Source organism: Colletotrichum graminicola, assembly GCF_000149035.1.
Source record: "Colletotrichum graminicola M1.001 genomic scaffold supercont1.4, whole genome shotgun sequence".
Classification (NCBI taxonomy): domain Eukaryota; kingdom Fungi; phylum Ascomycota; class Sordariomycetes; order Glomerellales; family Glomerellaceae; genus Colletotrichum; species Colletotrichum graminicola.
Window position 1 is genome coordinate 1309322 of NW_007361008.1, and position 15928 is coordinate 1325249.

General features: G+C 47.6%; 4 protein-coding genes across 4 annotated transcripts; all 4 read left to right on the forward strand.

Moving 5' to 3' along the window:
• Positions 1-1491: 1491 nt before the first annotated feature.
• GLRG_01690 (autophagy protein Atg22) lies at positions 1492-3670 on the forward strand (the record flags this gene model as incomplete). The annotated part of the gene is made up of 3 exons (XM_008092375.1): positions 1492-1780; positions 1842-1847; positions 1989-3670. 3 exons carry the CDS (start codon positions 1492-1494, stop codon positions 3668-3670), a joined length of 1977 nt encoding a protein of 658 aa, XP_008090566.1.
• Positions 3671-4771: 1101 nt separating this feature from the next.
• Positions 4772-6301, forward strand: GLRG_01691 (BAH domain-containing protein; the record flags this gene model as incomplete). The annotated part of the gene is made up of 4 exons (XM_008092376.1): positions 4772-5060; positions 5117-5431; positions 5483-5613; positions 5669-6301. The coding sequence occupies 4 exons, from the start codon at positions 4772-4774 to the stop codon at positions 6299-6301; spliced, it is 1368 nt and encodes a 455-aa protein (XP_008090567.1).
• Positions 6302-7299: 998 nt separating this feature from the next.
• On the forward strand, positions 7300-8306 carry GLRG_01692 (F-actin capping protein; the record flags this gene model as incomplete). Its single annotated transcript, XM_008092377.1, has 4 exons — positions 7300-7331; positions 7405-7630; positions 7679-7832; positions 7915-8306. The coding sequence occupies 4 exons, from the start codon at positions 7300-7302 to the stop codon at positions 8304-8306; spliced, it is 804 nt and encodes a 267-aa protein (XP_008090568.1).
• A 1642-nt stretch (positions 8307-9948) lies between these two features.
• On the forward strand, positions 9949-10516 carry GLRG_01693 (uncharacterized protein; the record flags this gene model as incomplete). The annotated part of the gene is made up of 2 exons (XM_008092378.1): positions 9949-10308; positions 10466-10516. 2 exons carry the CDS (start codon positions 9949-9951, stop codon positions 10514-10516), a joined length of 411 nt encoding a protein of 136 aa, XP_008090569.1.
• Positions 10517-15928: the final 5412 nt, after the last annotated feature.

Genomic DNA, 15928 nt, shown 5'->3' on the forward strand with positions numbered 1-15928 from the left:
AGCGGAGAGCAATGCCCAATCCCAAAGGCGGATGCGGCGCATAAGATGCATCTCTGCATGCCGGCCACGGAACATGGGACGAATGAAGACCCTGGTTCATCGTCCAAAGCGTATCCTCTCACGATAAATGGAGTTCATGGCCTCATAGCGCGGCACGCTTCAAGCCTGGCAGCAACGCTAGGAAGACCGTTCCATCAGCGATAATGCGGTGGGATGCACCCATGCCTGCAGTTGCAGCGCTTGTGAGACCGGGCAACAGTGTATGCTGCGGCGACTGGGGTCTTTGGGGTGGGTAGGGAGGTTGAAAGGCGACGGAACGAGATCTGATGGACGGTGGCCGTCAATAGTGGACTTGGCTGAAGGCAAGGTTAGAAAGGTTTGGGCGAGGGAGCCGCGGAGTCACAGCGCAGGGCAGGCAGGAAAGGCAGAGACGGAGAAGGCTTGGAACAGGATGCCAGGAAGACAGACAGACAGACCATGGATTGATTGACACTGTCACCTTTGGATGGATGACCTTGTCCGTCCATTTCCCATTACTTTTCAGAACGCCGTATAACCAACCACTCCGGCCCACTGCCTGTTCGTGCAAACTCGACCAGACACATTAACCCGGCCTATCTCACTGCATCCCGTCTCTTCACGTTCTCTTCTCCCATCCATCTCGTTTCTCCAGCCGTCTATCTGTCTATCCCATCCATCCAGGTATTCGTGCTTTGGCCCCATGTTGCTGTCCACGCCAACAACACGCCGTCTCCGTCCGCGTCCCCCCGTCTGCCCCATCCACAAACGTGGGCTGTCGCACAGCCGTCATCGGGCAGCAGCATCACAGTACATGACAAAGTCGCCTCTCGTCTTGGGCCTGTGACAGCTTGCGCGCCCTGTCCCCAAACAAGAAGCTATTACGACTAGACAAACTGGTGAGAGCACTGGCGAGCTCTCTCTCTCTCTCTCTCTCTCAACATCCAGCAGCACAAAAAGCAAAGAGCGTGCGATCCAGTCAGTGAGTGAGGGCGCAGCGCAGGTGCAGTGCAGCATAGCTGGAAATTTACCGAGTGGCTCGGCTCAACAGCAGCCGCAGCGACCAAACCTATCGTCGTCAAACCCGAGAATCCGACTCTGCTGAGGTGCCTCGCCCTGTGACCATACTTCAGTGCTGGGTGCCTTGCTCAACCTATACCCTGCATACCCGTCTCGTCTGCGCATTGCTTGCTTGGTACCTCGTCTATCTGAGGTGCTGAAGGTTGCCAGTTGTGTCTACAGTCTAACTTGGAACACTCTGAAGTGTGGTTGCGTGCTGCTGCTCACTGCTACGACCGGAGTGCATCCGCCCGTCTAAGTACCTACTTAGATAGGTAGGTAGGTAGGTAGGTAGGTAATAGTAGGCTGGTACCAGGTGAGACAGACAGGCCCCCCCCCCCCACTGTCAGCTGTCCTGTCTTCAACCAGTAAAGTCGCAAGCCCCTTCCTCCCCCAGCTGCCCGCTCGCCCGCCATGGTTCCCAGGCAGGAGGAACACGCTCGGCCGCCGCCTGCACCACGTCTGTGGTCGCGCCTCTCAACCTTGTCCAAACGTTCCTTTCGCTCCTTCACCTCCGACTTTGAAGCCGACGACGAACGTTCCGATACCGATTCGGACTACGAAAGGATGAGCGGCAGCAGTAGCGACGGCTTTCCTCACGGCCCAGGCCGTTATCCAGGCGAGGACACGCGCTCCACGAGCCAATATGAGCTATCCGGCTGGTATGCATACGCCTTTGCTGCCGAGACCTATGTCATCTGTGGTGGGTTTTTGGTCCCAACTATGTTTCCGACGACTTGTACTTTTAAGCTGACTGAACCTAGCTATTGGTATGTTCCATCATCATCAATCCCATCAAACCCACTCTTGATGTTGTTCCGGTTGTGGAGCTACCTACTTGGGTAGCTCGAGATGATCGTGCGGTGCACCCCGCTCTGGGCCCCTTTGCGCTGACAAGTCACGATGCTTAGGCTCTTTTATCCCGATCCTCCTTGAGACCCTTGCGCGCGAAAACGGTGTCCTGCTTTCCGATCGAACGACTCCGTGCGGTACGAGCGACTCCAAGAACAAGGCTGACGGGCAATGTATCGTCTACGTTTTGGGCATGGAAATCAACACGGCCAGCTTCGCCATGTACACCTTCTCCATCAGCGTCCTGCTCCAGGCGCTTTTGGTGGTGAGCATCAGCAGCGCTGCTGACCACGGCAATTCGAGGAAGAGGCTATTACTCACGTTCGCATGGATCGGGAGCTTTTCCGTTATGGCCTACATTTTTGTCAGCAAGAGCACTTACATCTTGGGTGCACTCTTGGCCATTGTATCCAACACCTGCTTTGGTGCATCGTTCGTGCTTCTCAACTCCTTCCTGCCCTTGCTGGTCCGGCACCACCCAGAGGTGCTAGCATCTGAGACTGTTCACACGCCGGATTTGGGACACTCCGCTCTAGAATCGCAGCCTCTCAACGGTTCTCATCTGGAAGAGGGCTCCATCGCCAGTGATGCTGAAGACCAAACCTCGGCATTACTCGGTGGCAACGGACACGGTGATTACCCTTTGGTTCGCAAAGCCACGCATGAGGAGCTCACCTCGGTGGAGCTTCAGCTATCAACCCAAATCTCGGCCAAGGGTATTGGGATCGGCTACCTTGCCGGCCTCTTTGTGCAATGCGTTTCCATCGCAATTCTGATCGCGATGAAGAATACCACATGGGCGCAAAGGATCGTGTTGCTCATTGTCGGTTCCTGGTGGGCGTTCTTCACGATCCCTGCGGCCATGTGGCTTCGTCCAAGGCCAGGCCCACCAATGCCCTTGACGGCAGGAAGGGGACCCCGAGCGTGGCTGAGCTACATTGCCAACGCTTGGAAGTCTCTTTTCAACACTGTCAGGTTGGCCCGTCGCTTGAAGGACGTCGTCTTGTTCTTATGTGCGTGGCTGTTGGTGTCAGACGCGATAGCGACGACATCTTCCACGGCGATCCTCTTCGCTAAGACGCAGCTCCATATGAAACCTTGGGCCTTAGGAATGATCAATGTCATTTCCACCATCGCTGGTGTCGTTGGTGCGTTCAGCTGGGCTTTCGTCTCACGCACCTTCAACCTGAAGCCTCATCAAACGATTCTTGTCTGCATTGCCCTCTTCGAGCTCATCCCCATCTACGGTCTGCTTGGGTATCTACCAATCGTGCAGAAATGGGGCGTCATTGGACTACAACAACCCTGGGAGATGTTCCCTCTGGCAGCGGTTTACGGGCTAGTACTAGGTGGACTGAGCTCTTACTGTCGCAGCCTCTACTCTCAGCTCATCCCACCGGGCAGCGAAGCCGCCTTCTACGCCCTCTACGCAATCAGTGACAAATCGAGCAGCTTCTTTGGACCTGCAGTTGTTGGCGCTATCATTGATAGGGCAGGCAGTATTCGGCCGGCCTTCTGGTTTTTGGCAGCCCTAGTAGGACTTCCAGTACCGCTCATCTGGTTTGTGAACGTCGAAAGGGGCAAACGCGAGGGTGAGAAGCTTGCTGAGGTTATTGAGGGGTTTAAATACCGGCATGGAGGATCTAGCAGTGAGACGGAGGAGAGCGACGACCGTCCGATACTCAGTGCATATGATGACGACGAAGAGGAGCATGCTCATGGCCGGCTCAGAGGCTATTGAGCAGGCCCGAAACGTATATGATAGCATAGCAACGGCGTCTGGCTTGGGGGTTCAGTTGGACCATTGTATCGCGCCGTTACCTGAAAGTTGCGGCCTAATCATTTTCGAGAGCTTCAAGGGGACCAATGCGTACCTCTAATCTCTCTTGTTGGCTTTTCTGCTCGTTCTTCTGCTTGATCCTCCCACGACTCCAGTTGAATTGTTCCAAGTTGCAGTGATCTCCAGTCTCTTCCTGTCTTGACTTCTTTCTCTGTTACGCAAGGCCTCCGCAGTTTATGCCATCTCTTCCACTCCTGTAAGCTGCTTCGTTACACCACGGGCAAGGGGAAGAGAAAGAAGAGGGAACAACAACTAACATTGGTTTATATAGTAAATGTATTATTTGATGGTGGTTCATGCAGTTAACCGATGGGGTTTCAGAACGCGCTCACTAATTGAGGTTGATGGTAGTTTCACGTTCAACTCGTTACAGGAAATCTCGATAGGGAATAGGTGCTGCGGATGCTGGCACTTGCCTCAGGGATTCATCTCGGATTTCGGTAGGAATGGATGATTGTAGCTGCAGTGCTTACGTGACACTCGCTATCTTCGTCACCTGTATACCGTGCCTACCATGGCCACGGCCACATCGTGGGCGACCAAGCCGCCCTCACGTGACCAATAGGATAATCATCCTGCGCCACCTTTTTTTCGCCGGCTAGTGTCAACGCGCTCCGCTCTTCGTTCCGGAATTGCCAGATCCTGAACCCGCGATTTTCCCAATTTTGCGCATCGTGGCCATCATTGGTCGTCGATACCTGGCCTGGACCATCCTCAGGCTTGCCAGAGTATTCGCACTCCTGTCAAAGTGAGCCAGGGCGCCTATCTGGGACGGCGCACTTCCCACTCGGTCTCGTCCACCCCGGTCTCCTGGACGGTCCTTACGCCTTCCAGCCACCCCGTTCTTCTTTCCCTTCGGTCGCGACATCCCCAGCGAAATCACTCCCAACGTCATTCGTCTCGGACACGTTCAATCGCGGTCGCATCGTATCTTGCCCGGTCCTTCTCGCGAATACCCCTCCTTGACTGCGTTTGCGACTCCGGACTTCCACCACCGCCGTCATGTCCACCTCGCGCAAGCGCCCTCGCGCCGAGGTCGAGGAGAACAAGGCTGAATGCCCTTTTAGCGTCACCTACGCCGAGCCCGATACCAAGGCACAGAAGAAGTCAAAGAAGAGAAGGAAACCGGAACAGGAAGAGGAGGACGGGAAGAAAAGCTCTAAGCAACTCTCTCCCTTCTCACCTTCCGGCGATTTCAACGGCAAGAGCGCCAACGATGTCTTGGATTTGGAATATAATGTGCACCCCCAGAAGAAGTGGCTGGAGATGACACGCTACAACAGCTTCGTTCGTAAGTCATTACTCTCTTCTCCTGTCGCCGTATGCGCTAACAATGAGGGATGGCAGTGAATGGAACCAAGTACTTCAGCGAGGGGTTTATCTACGTAGCAAATGATCAGACCGTTCAACGTCAAAAAGCCGCTGCGGATGGCGCGACAGATGCCAACGAACCGGAGAAGGTGCTGAAGCGATCCAAGTCCGAGGATGACTGGGTAGCCCGCATTCTGGAGATCCGCGCTAGCGACGAGCATCATGTCTACGCGCGTATCTACTGGATGTATTGGCCGGAGGAGCTGCCCGAGGGCACGATGGAAGGAAAGAGATATACTGGAGGTCGCCAGCCGTATCACGGTCATAACGAGCTGATCGCCTCCAACCACAGTAGGTCATACTCCGCCTTTAGACTCCTGCTCTGGTACTGACTGGAAGCAGTGGACATCATCAACGTTGTCAGTGTAACACTGCCTGCCAACGTCAAACAATGGATCGAGGAGAATGACGACGAGATCCAGGAGGCGCTCTACTGGCGCCAGGCCTTTGACTGCCGGACCCAGCAACTCTCGGTATGCACGACCCTTCGGAAGTTAGATCTGCCGATTGAAGCTAACCCATCTGCAGTCAGTCGAACGCACCTGCAGATGCCGACAGCCCGCCAACCCGGACAAGACCTTGATTGGATGCTCGAACAAGGAATGCGGGAAATGGCTCCATGAACATTGCCTTCGAGAAGACGCCTTAATGCGAACCTACGACCGACTCGGCAGAGACAAACCCCACTTTAACGCGATGCCTCCGGTAGACCGCACGACTTCGGTCGCAGATAGCGACATTAAGGAGGAAAAGAAATTGGACAACGGTGTCAACGGCCCACTCAGCCCCAGCGAAAGCGGTGCCGATGTTAAACAAACAATTGATGCGAAGCCCAGTGACGCGCCGGAGGAAACAAATGGACAATCTGCAACAGAAGGGACTCCCGCGGTTCTTGATGAGCGTGTCTCGCAACCGCCAACGACTCCTGCCACACCATCTGCGCTGGAGCTCTCGGGAACATCTCGCAAGATCAGATCCGGAAAGAAGAAGGCCTCTGCAAGCGATGCGAAGCCTTGGGAAGGCCTGTTTGAAGCGAAAATACTGATGGACATGAACCCGACCAGGATTGAGATCAAGGACCTCCGAGAGAACGTCACCGAAGGAGACAAGGTGTGGACTGAGCCACTGCTCTGCCTTGTTTGCGAAGTGGAGATTAGCTGAGCGACCAGCCTTTGCGTGGCTGTCACACTACATGATCCTTACTACGATGGGTCGCCCAGAAGCGCGCGATGGCGGGCTTCACTTCTCGCTGTTTTATTCCAGCAGGCATCGCGTTCGACAAACACCCGCAGGCAGTGGGTTGACGCGCTGATGTTTTGATTACGCCGAATTCCAGTATGACAAATCGGTATACTGAGCACTGACAATGAGTTTTGGGGGGAGAGCAGAGGTGATGGAGCTGGTCGGTATGAGTGGTTGAGATTTGAACAAAGACCGGAACAGAGTCAGAGGGAAAAAGAGTCATTGTCAGAATCAGAAACTGGAGATTTGGGTGTGGCCGGGGTGTGGTTCTTTCGCAAGGCGTTGGCGAATACGGTTCATCTCGAGATTGGATGAAGTCGGCATAAGAATAGCTCTCGATAGATGCAGGGAGACGGAAAGAAGACAAAAAGGGGCCGGCAAAAAAGAGGAACATGGCCAGGGGAGCGGCCGTCTGGAGACCAAAGTCTTATGAACAGGGCAGTTTCCTAGAGCTTGCATGGTTTGTGGTTGAATATTTACCTTATCCTCTTTAACCTTTGCATCAGCGAATGTCGCAATATCTACTTGAATTAAATTTCTTAGTTAAGAACAGTCTTATCCCAAGCAATTTTATTATATTGTTTTCTTTGATTTTTTGTTCTTTCCTGAAGCACGCCAATGCTCCCTCCGTCCCCTTGATGACGTGCCACTCGATAGCTCCGGCCGACTCCAAGTGGAGGAGGGTAGGTGGTAGGTGCTGCCCGAAGCTCACCTCGACTGTGGGGGCCGGGGAAGCACTCCCAGGGGCTAAGGTCTGATTTACCCCGCCAGCAGCCAGCGACCAGCGTCTACCGCTAACACTCACTCCAATCTCAAAAGACGATCCCAAAGCCGCAACGCAACAAGCATCGCCAACAGCCTTGAAAGATATTCCGATAGACCTTCCCAGGGCCTTCGAAAGTACAGAAACCGCCATCATGGCCTCCGTCGACCCCTTCGACTCGGCCCTGTAAGCATTGCCCCGACCAGCCACCCCCGGATGCCATACAAGAGGTTCTCTCTAACCCAAGCCCGTCTTCAAGTGACCTCCTCCGCCGTCTGAATCCGAAGCACACGACCGAACACCTGAATGCCATCATCTCACTGGCCCCAGACCTGACTGAGGACCTCCTTTCATCCGTCGACCAGCCTCTGACGGTGAAGCGCTGCAAGCAAACGGGCCGTGACTACCTCCTCTGCGACTACAACCGCGATGGCGATAGCTACCGCTCTCCCTGGAGCAACCAGTTCGACCCTCCCCTCGACGAGGCGGGCGCTGGCGGCGTCGGAGCGGGTGGCAGCGAAGGAGCTGGCGAGGGCGCTATCCCGAGCGAGCGTGTCCGCAAGATGGAGGTTCGCGCCAACGAGGCGTTTGATGTCTACCGTGACCTGTACTACGAGGGTGGCGTAAGCAGTGTGTACTTTTGGAATCTTGATGATGGTTTCGCCGGTGTTGTTCTCTTGAAGAAGTGTAGGTTTTTCTTCTCTCTCCCTGAGCGCAGGGACTCGGTGAGCAGCAGAAGAGGGACACTAGCTAACGAATCATCCGACAGCCGCGACACCGGGAGGTAGCGCCGAGGGCATCTGGGACTCAATTCACGTCTTCGAGGCCATTGAGCGCGGCCGCACGACGCAGTACAAGCTTACATCGACCGTGATCCTATCGCTCTCGACATCGACGGGTGCCCTGGGCGACATGGACCTCAGCGGCAACATGACGCGGCAGGTCGAGCAGGAGCTGCCCGTTGAGGGTGACGAGAGCCATATTGCCAACGTCGGCCGTCTCGTTGAGGATATGGAGCTCAAGATGCGCAACTTGCTGCAGGAGGTCTACTTCGGCAAGGCCAAGGACGTCGTCGGCGACCTGCGCAGCATCGGCAGCCTCAGCGAGGGCGCCAAGGATCGGGCGGCACAGAGGGAGATCATTGGGAGCATGCAGAGGTGATCAATGATCCGAAGGACTCGAGTCTGGGCAATGAGATTGTCACGGCGAGCATGGGTCTTGTGAGCATCGGGATTGGGGGTGGGGGGAATGAGTAGTGCTGTGGGTTATCGAGATCGGGTCATACGGGGGTTTCAAGTCTCTCCCATTGTCTCTCGAGGTTAGCTCTTGTTTCGTGCGTCTGTCCGCCATCGGGATGGCTGAGGCGGATGGGGGAGTACCAAATAGATTGGGTGTTTTAACTGCCTCGAACCCTAGGTACATGGCAGGCCAGCCTGGATTCTGTTCCGACAGCAGTGTCTTCTTTTGAGCGGAGCAGAGCAGGCGAAGTGGCTTGAAAACATTTGTGCCCCTTGCTTCTTTTTTGCTACCGTCACACATTGGCTTAGACTTTTCTTAATCTTGATATCACCCTGCCGTGATTGAATAATGCCAGTGCTCGGCCCATGATTCAGTTCGTCTGGCAAGCACGCTCACTCAACCGATACCAAACTAGACGGCAATCTCGCAAACTTCTTCACTTTCCACCTTGGCAATTACCAGCATTTTTGGTCACGATCAGTATCCTGCCATTCTTGCCCTCTTTTCAATCGACCCCTGCATGGTCGACAAATACTTGCATAGACTATCCGGTAGCCCACCCTGCTCCTTGCTGGAAAAGAAAAGAAAAAAGGAGAAAAAAAAGACCAAATTCAATGCGAAGCCACGGCTTACGGCGATATTGTAAGCAGTGGCGGGGGCATATGCAAACTGGGAGAGAAACGAGTTGAAGAACGGGGTGGCATTCGACGTGTTAAGAGCCATAGGGCGACCCGGTATCTCGCGTATCCGCGATAGGATCAGTGTGATCAACAAGAAACAGCTTCTAGCTGCTGCACGATAACGTGTCTTGATGCACGACTCCTTCGTGGACCGCGGCAATCACTGCTTGGCCCCATGAAGCCACCTTCACTAATGGCAGGCCTGTCCGAAGAGTAGAGTCGAACGCCATTTTCGGGAGTGAGTGACTGCGGCGGATGGGCTGGTGGGGCGCATGGCCTCGGAGCCCTGGTGGCTTGTCACTGTTGAAGACACTTCTGAAGACTCTCGCTTCAGATGTAAGCTCGTTTTCGGCTCTATGTGGGATACATCATCGAGCAAGTCATCGGTCTAAGCTCGATAACCTAAAGTGCCAGTCCTGGGGTTTGGTTGAGTCTGGCTTACCGAGCCGTCTCCAGAGGGTGTCACTGAGGAAGGTATATCCAAGGAAGAGGCTTTCGAGGTGTAGGGGTGGATTGGTTTGATGGCGGGAAAAAAGTGCGTGTGTGTGTTGCAATGGGCAAATTGTAACTGACCGCCCAAGCCCTGGCGGACAGCGCGGCGATGTGGGGCCATTTACAGGGCGAAAGGGCGGGTCTCTGCGAAGCCTATACTAGGTACTAGAAGGGATGTTGTTTGACGGTTTCGCACAATCGATAATTGGATCTCGCTCTGCGCCAATGGACTAGCGCTGGCGTATGTATGTATTCCTTGGGAAAGGGAGCACAAGAGTCCGCCTTTGCCTCTGCGACGGTCCTGGAGACCTGGAATACCAGGGGGGGAAGATCCGGGGACACGAGCTGGCCGAGGCGAGCCACAAGCGCCGTCGACTCCCGCAAAAGAAACCATGAGAGTTTTGCTGAAGAACAGATCCCAGAAGACTTCTAGAACACGGAACAGATCTTCTCCCACACCCCCCGCCTGCAGCATGCAGGGAGGTGCCGAGTCGAGAGGCCAAGGCCGAAAGCCGGCCTTGCAGCAGCAGCAGCAGCAGCAGCAGCAGCAGCAACGCGCCAGCGCGAGTTCTGGAGTTCGGCGGCATGACTCAGGCAAGAGGCGCGCGCGGGATGCAAACCGCATCATGGAAGGCCCCTGGGCGGGAACGGGGCGGGATCCATGGGATGGACATCTAGCGCCGCTGGCGCTAGCCGAAGGCTTGGGACGAGCAGCGGCCAACGACGGCTGTCGGCCTTCCCTCCACCTCTTGGTTGGTTTCCTGCAGCGTGCGTCCCGTGGTGCGATCAGGACGGCTTTTCATGTGACGGGTGTGTTACCTGAGATCGAAGCCGTCGGTGAGACAAGATTTGAATTACCCGCTGTCTCGAGGGAAAAGGCAGACATCTCTGAGTCACACACATATGCAGCACATGGTGGTCGGAGATGCTGGCCGGAGAGCAAGCGGCCACGTCAACTAGAAGGCTGGGAAGGGGTAAAGTGCAATCGAAGGGTCGCAATCGGACATGGATACCTTACGGCCCCACCACCAAATATCTTGGTGGCATATGCACGATCATCAGGTGTGAGAAAGACCTGTATCGATCGAAACGGCATCCCGGGGCTGTCGAAATACATTGTTGAACAAAGGGTATCAGTTGGAGCAAGGAAGGGCGTTGTAAGGCGGGTTTTTGGGTGCTTGCCTTGCATATCTTCCTTGCCCTTCCTCTCTTTCTATTTTCACTTTAAATTGGGTGCCACCCGGTTGACAAAAAAGATGGCACACCTAAAGTACTTTCTCACAACACATCTGCCCCAAGACTATTAACAAGTGTTTTTTCTTATATTAGCACAGCCACAAGACGCAGTTAGGATATAGGAAAAATATCTTTAATAGTAGGCAGAACATACTGACATTAATCCTAACTATTTTATATAGGTATATCTATGTATTTAGTGTTGTGCTGTTTATAACAGTGCAGGGAGTGTTTAGGTGTGCCATCTTTTTTGTCAACCGGGTGGGTGCGTGGCATAATAAGTTGCCTGCCGATCGAAATGGTTGCCCCTCCCCCCACGGTGATCATTTAATGGCGGATGCCAAAGCTGGCGAGAGGGCACGGAGTGGGCCAGGACGTGCGGGAGAACGTGAACTGTATAGTAGGTACCGTATACACTGACTTAATTCACCTTTAGCTACTGCACAAGCTAACGGCAACGGGCAAAGTGGCTGCCCATTGCGCTAAGCCTAATATAGGAAGCGGTCAACCCACCCACCTATCCACCTATCCACCTACTTGCTTGCCAGCCAGCCTATCTACAGTTAACTTTGCTAACCCATTAACCCACGATATTCACGATGCCTGACCGCCAGCCGCTAGGCGAAATCAACCTGAATATTACACCTGTTACACCACCACCGTTACGTAAGAAAAAGGGGAAAAAACCCACGCCTATTAAGAAGTAATAATATACGCTAAAAAAGCCTATCTAACAAGTTAAAAAGTCGTATAACTAGCTAAAGTAAGTTAATATACTGCTGTACCTTAAGCACTACTATTACCTACTTTTGCCTAGCTAGCTATGTTGCTAACAGGCTAGTAATACCCCTCTTAACCCTACTAATAGCCTCTGCTGCCTAACCTTTTATAAGGCTGCTAGCTACTTTAAGATACTAATTAATACTATTAAGTATTAGTATAAGCACTAGGACAATATTATTAGCTTATTAGTACGTAACTATTAACTAAAGTGGCTAGTAATAGAAGCTAAACTCTATAGCTACTTTTAGTAATAATAAGCCTATAATAAGGTTATTACTACTAAATAGTTTAAGCAGGAGGCCTAAGCCTTTTTTAATACTAATTATCCTAGTACTATTATATCTAGTAACCCCTTTACTTATCCCTTCTAATTCTCTATAGGCTGGTTTATTAGCTTCCTTACATAATAAGGTATCTTATACTGCTAGCTTATAAAGTAAGCCTTAAAGCTGCCTGCTAAATACCTTACTATTATTACTAACTTCCTCTACTTTAACAGACAGGTTAATTAACCTTTATTAGCCTATATAACAGGGCGCTAACAGTAACGCGCCTGCTAATAGACCTTCTAACGCCTGGCTCTACCTAATTAAGCTAGAACGCTAAAAGATCTACTAATACTTAAGTGGTCCTTACTAAGCACTGCTATTAACACTACTTATATAGCTAATTACTAATTAATTAGGGATTATTACCCTATAATAATATACCCCTCTCCTTTATACCTTATCCTTAAGGCATCTAGGTATCTCTAGTAATGTAAATCTCTAAGGCTTAAGGTTACTAACGTAATTAACCCTGCACTTTATAAAAGGTCTAAGCAACCTAAAAAGCGGGCCCGCCACTTGGTTGTGACGGAATTGGCCTTAAGTATGAATGTTGCTGGATTGACATTCCAACAGCCCCCTTTAAGGGCATTTCCGGAATTGACCTTACCCGGCTGGTCTGTGCGCCTGCCTGTTTTGGACTCACGGTCGCACGCGCCTGCACTTTTAAGACTTACGGCGCCAAACGCGAATTGAACGCGCACCCCTTAGCTCATGTGGGGTAATGAATGTGGTGGCCTAACCACTGAGGCATCTGGGCTCATAACCTCTAAGCAACCTAAAAAGCGGGCCCGCCACTTGGTTGTGACGGAATTGGCCTTAAGTATGAATGTTGCTGGATTGACATTCCAACAAAAGGTAATCCGGCTAACCTCCCCTTAACGGCCAGGCGCCTAACTAGAATTAAACCCTAAGCCTCTAGCTTATTAATTTAATTCCGCTAACGTTTATCCTAACCGTAGGAACTTAAGTATAATTATAACAGGGCGCTAACAGTAACGCGCCTGCTAATAGACCTTCTAACGCCTGGCTCTACGTAATTAAGCTAGAACGCTAAAAGATCTACTAATGCTTAAGTGGTTCTTACTAAGCACTGCTGTTAACACCACTTATATAGCTAATTGCTAATTAATTAGGGATTATTACCCTATAACAGCCTAGCAGTAACTACCTGTTAGTGGCCTCTAATTTCCCCCCGACTATATCGTTAACTTTAATAAGACCCCTATACCTTTTAAATACCTTAATAGATTAACTTAGGCAGCCTAAGGGGCCTATACTATAGCTAGCAAAAGTAACTATAGTAGCTAGAGTAAGCAATAAGCTACCTTAATCCTTTATATCTTTACTAATAGGATTTAACAGCTACTACCTAAGTTAATTTTTTACAGTAGGCCTACTAATATAGGTAGCTAACTTAAGGTATATAAGAGTAACTTATATAGTAATAAGGTAACAGTTAAGTATAATAATACAGCTTATAATAATAAATACCTTCTTAGGTAGTAGTTATTAAATGTAGCGGAATTACATGTAAATTAACTAGCAAATACACAGTTGCCCTACGGCAAATTATCAGGGAATAGGCAGTAAAAGGGCCCCACTTTTAGGGTAAATCCACTAATTATATAGCCAGGATTTCTCTAGGATTTCCTAACTAAGAAATAGGGGGAGTTCCCTACTCCTATAGGATCTTAACTAGATATACATAACATATTATATAATTAATTAAGTAACTATTATAATCCCTATAATTTAATAATTAATAATCTAATATATATATCTATAATAACTAACGTGCCTATCTACTAATTAAATACTATTATAATAATTAATAAGAACTATAATAATAAGGTAACTACCTTATAATTACGTAGTAATTAGTTTGTATAGCTTAACGCTATTTAAGTAAAAGTAAAGCGTTATAATCTCTAGAAGTATATTAACCTAGAGGTTATAGCAGCAGACTAATTAATCCTTAAGATATATCTAAAAAAACTAATAAAGCTGCTTATAACGTAATATCTATACGCCTTAACTAAGGATAAGCTTACTACTTACTAAGAGGTTACTATAGCTATAGTAATTACTAAGATATCCTAGTAAGTAACTATATAGCTATATATAGTAAGAAGTAAGGCTATTATAACTATACCTAATAGGCTTACGTATAAAACTAAACACGTAATAACACTAGATAATCTTAACCTATATAATCTTATATACTTAAATAGCTAGATAAGCTACTATTATAAGGAAGTATAGGAGTATACTACTTAGTAAAAAGACGTTAAAGATATAGCTAATATAGTTAAATCTACTATATTTATAGATCTTTAAGAAAGATATTATAAATCTAATAAATTACTAGCTAAATAGCTTAATAAGCTTAATATAGTAGTAAGAATAACTAAAAAAGAGTATATAAAGTACGCCTATAATAAATATAGTAAAGTGTTAATAAAAGCCTAGTAAAAGGCCTTAACTACTAAGAAAAATCTTACTATATAGCTTAATAAATAAAATATAGCCTATAGTAAATTAGTATAAGTTAATTTACCTAACTACTAATAGCTATTAATTTAGTTTAATAACCTTACTACTACTTTATAAAATAGTTTACTTAGCTTCTAGCTAGATTTATATAAGGTAATAAGTAAAATAATAAGTAATTAGAATAATCTTAACTAGTAGTCTTTTTATAAGATAGCGCTAGAGAGGGTTAAAGCCCTTACTAATAACTTACTATATTATAGCTAAGTAGGCTATAGTGTATTTAGCCTAACTAGAGGTAATAATAATAATAGCCTAATATATACTAAAGGCGTAGTAAAGGATAGTAAATTTAATAATAAGAGGTATTACTACTAATAAAGTGTAAGTAAAAAGGTAAAGTGCTTTATATACTTCAGCACCTATCTACTATAACTTTACTACTTTATAAATAAGTTATAAAGGCCTAATAATTAGTAGGTAAATATATAACGTTAGTAATAAATTAATAAGTATATAGTAAGTAATCCTAACCTTACTAAATAAGTATAAAGAATTAAGGCTAAGTTATATTAACTATATAGTAAATACTATATAAAGGTGGCTTTTTATACTACTTTATAAGGCTATAAGCTATATAATTTAGTCTTACTTAATTTAGGCACTACTAACTATATATTTAACTATATATTATAGTTTATTATATTAGTAGTAGCCTTAATTAGTAACTATATTTAGGCTAGTACTACCTAAGTTATAATTAAAGGATATAATACTATAGAAACTACCTTAAAGGGCGCTAATAGCTTACTAATAAAGCTCTATATATATAACATAATATATTATAGTGTATTTACTATATTACTTATTTCCTTTATAAGGCTATACTAGTAAGGTATATAGTAAGATATAAGCCTAGGTAATAATTACTTAAGGCGTATAGATTATAGCCTTATAGGCTATATTAAGGAATAAGGTAACTAATAAGTGCTTAAATATAATAAGTAATATAGTTATAGCTAAGAAAGTAAAAGCGCTTTTACTATATACTCTACTAATAATTTACTACTAACCTTATAAGTAAGAAATAAATATATAACGTTAATATAGTAATAACTACTTTATAGTAATATAATAATATAGTATAAGCGTCTTAGCTACTTAGGTGCTAAGGCTTTATAAAGGATTATAAATACTACGTATAGAGTACGTCTAACCTAAGTTAACGCTATAATAATATAAGACTATAATTTATATAGTCTTAGTAAAATAAAGCAGCAGATTTACTACTAGCCTTATAAATCTATTATAAATATAGCGCTAGGTAATTACCTAGCGTTAGACTTTTATAATTTTAAATAAGGCTATATAAGATACTACTTAGTAATAATAATCTTAGATTAGGTAATAGGCCTTATATAAGATTTCTACCTATATAGCTACTACTAAGATACTATTAACTTAATAATAAGGGGCTTCCTTATAATACTAAAAACTAAATATTTAATTACACTAAAAGTTATTAAGGCTAACT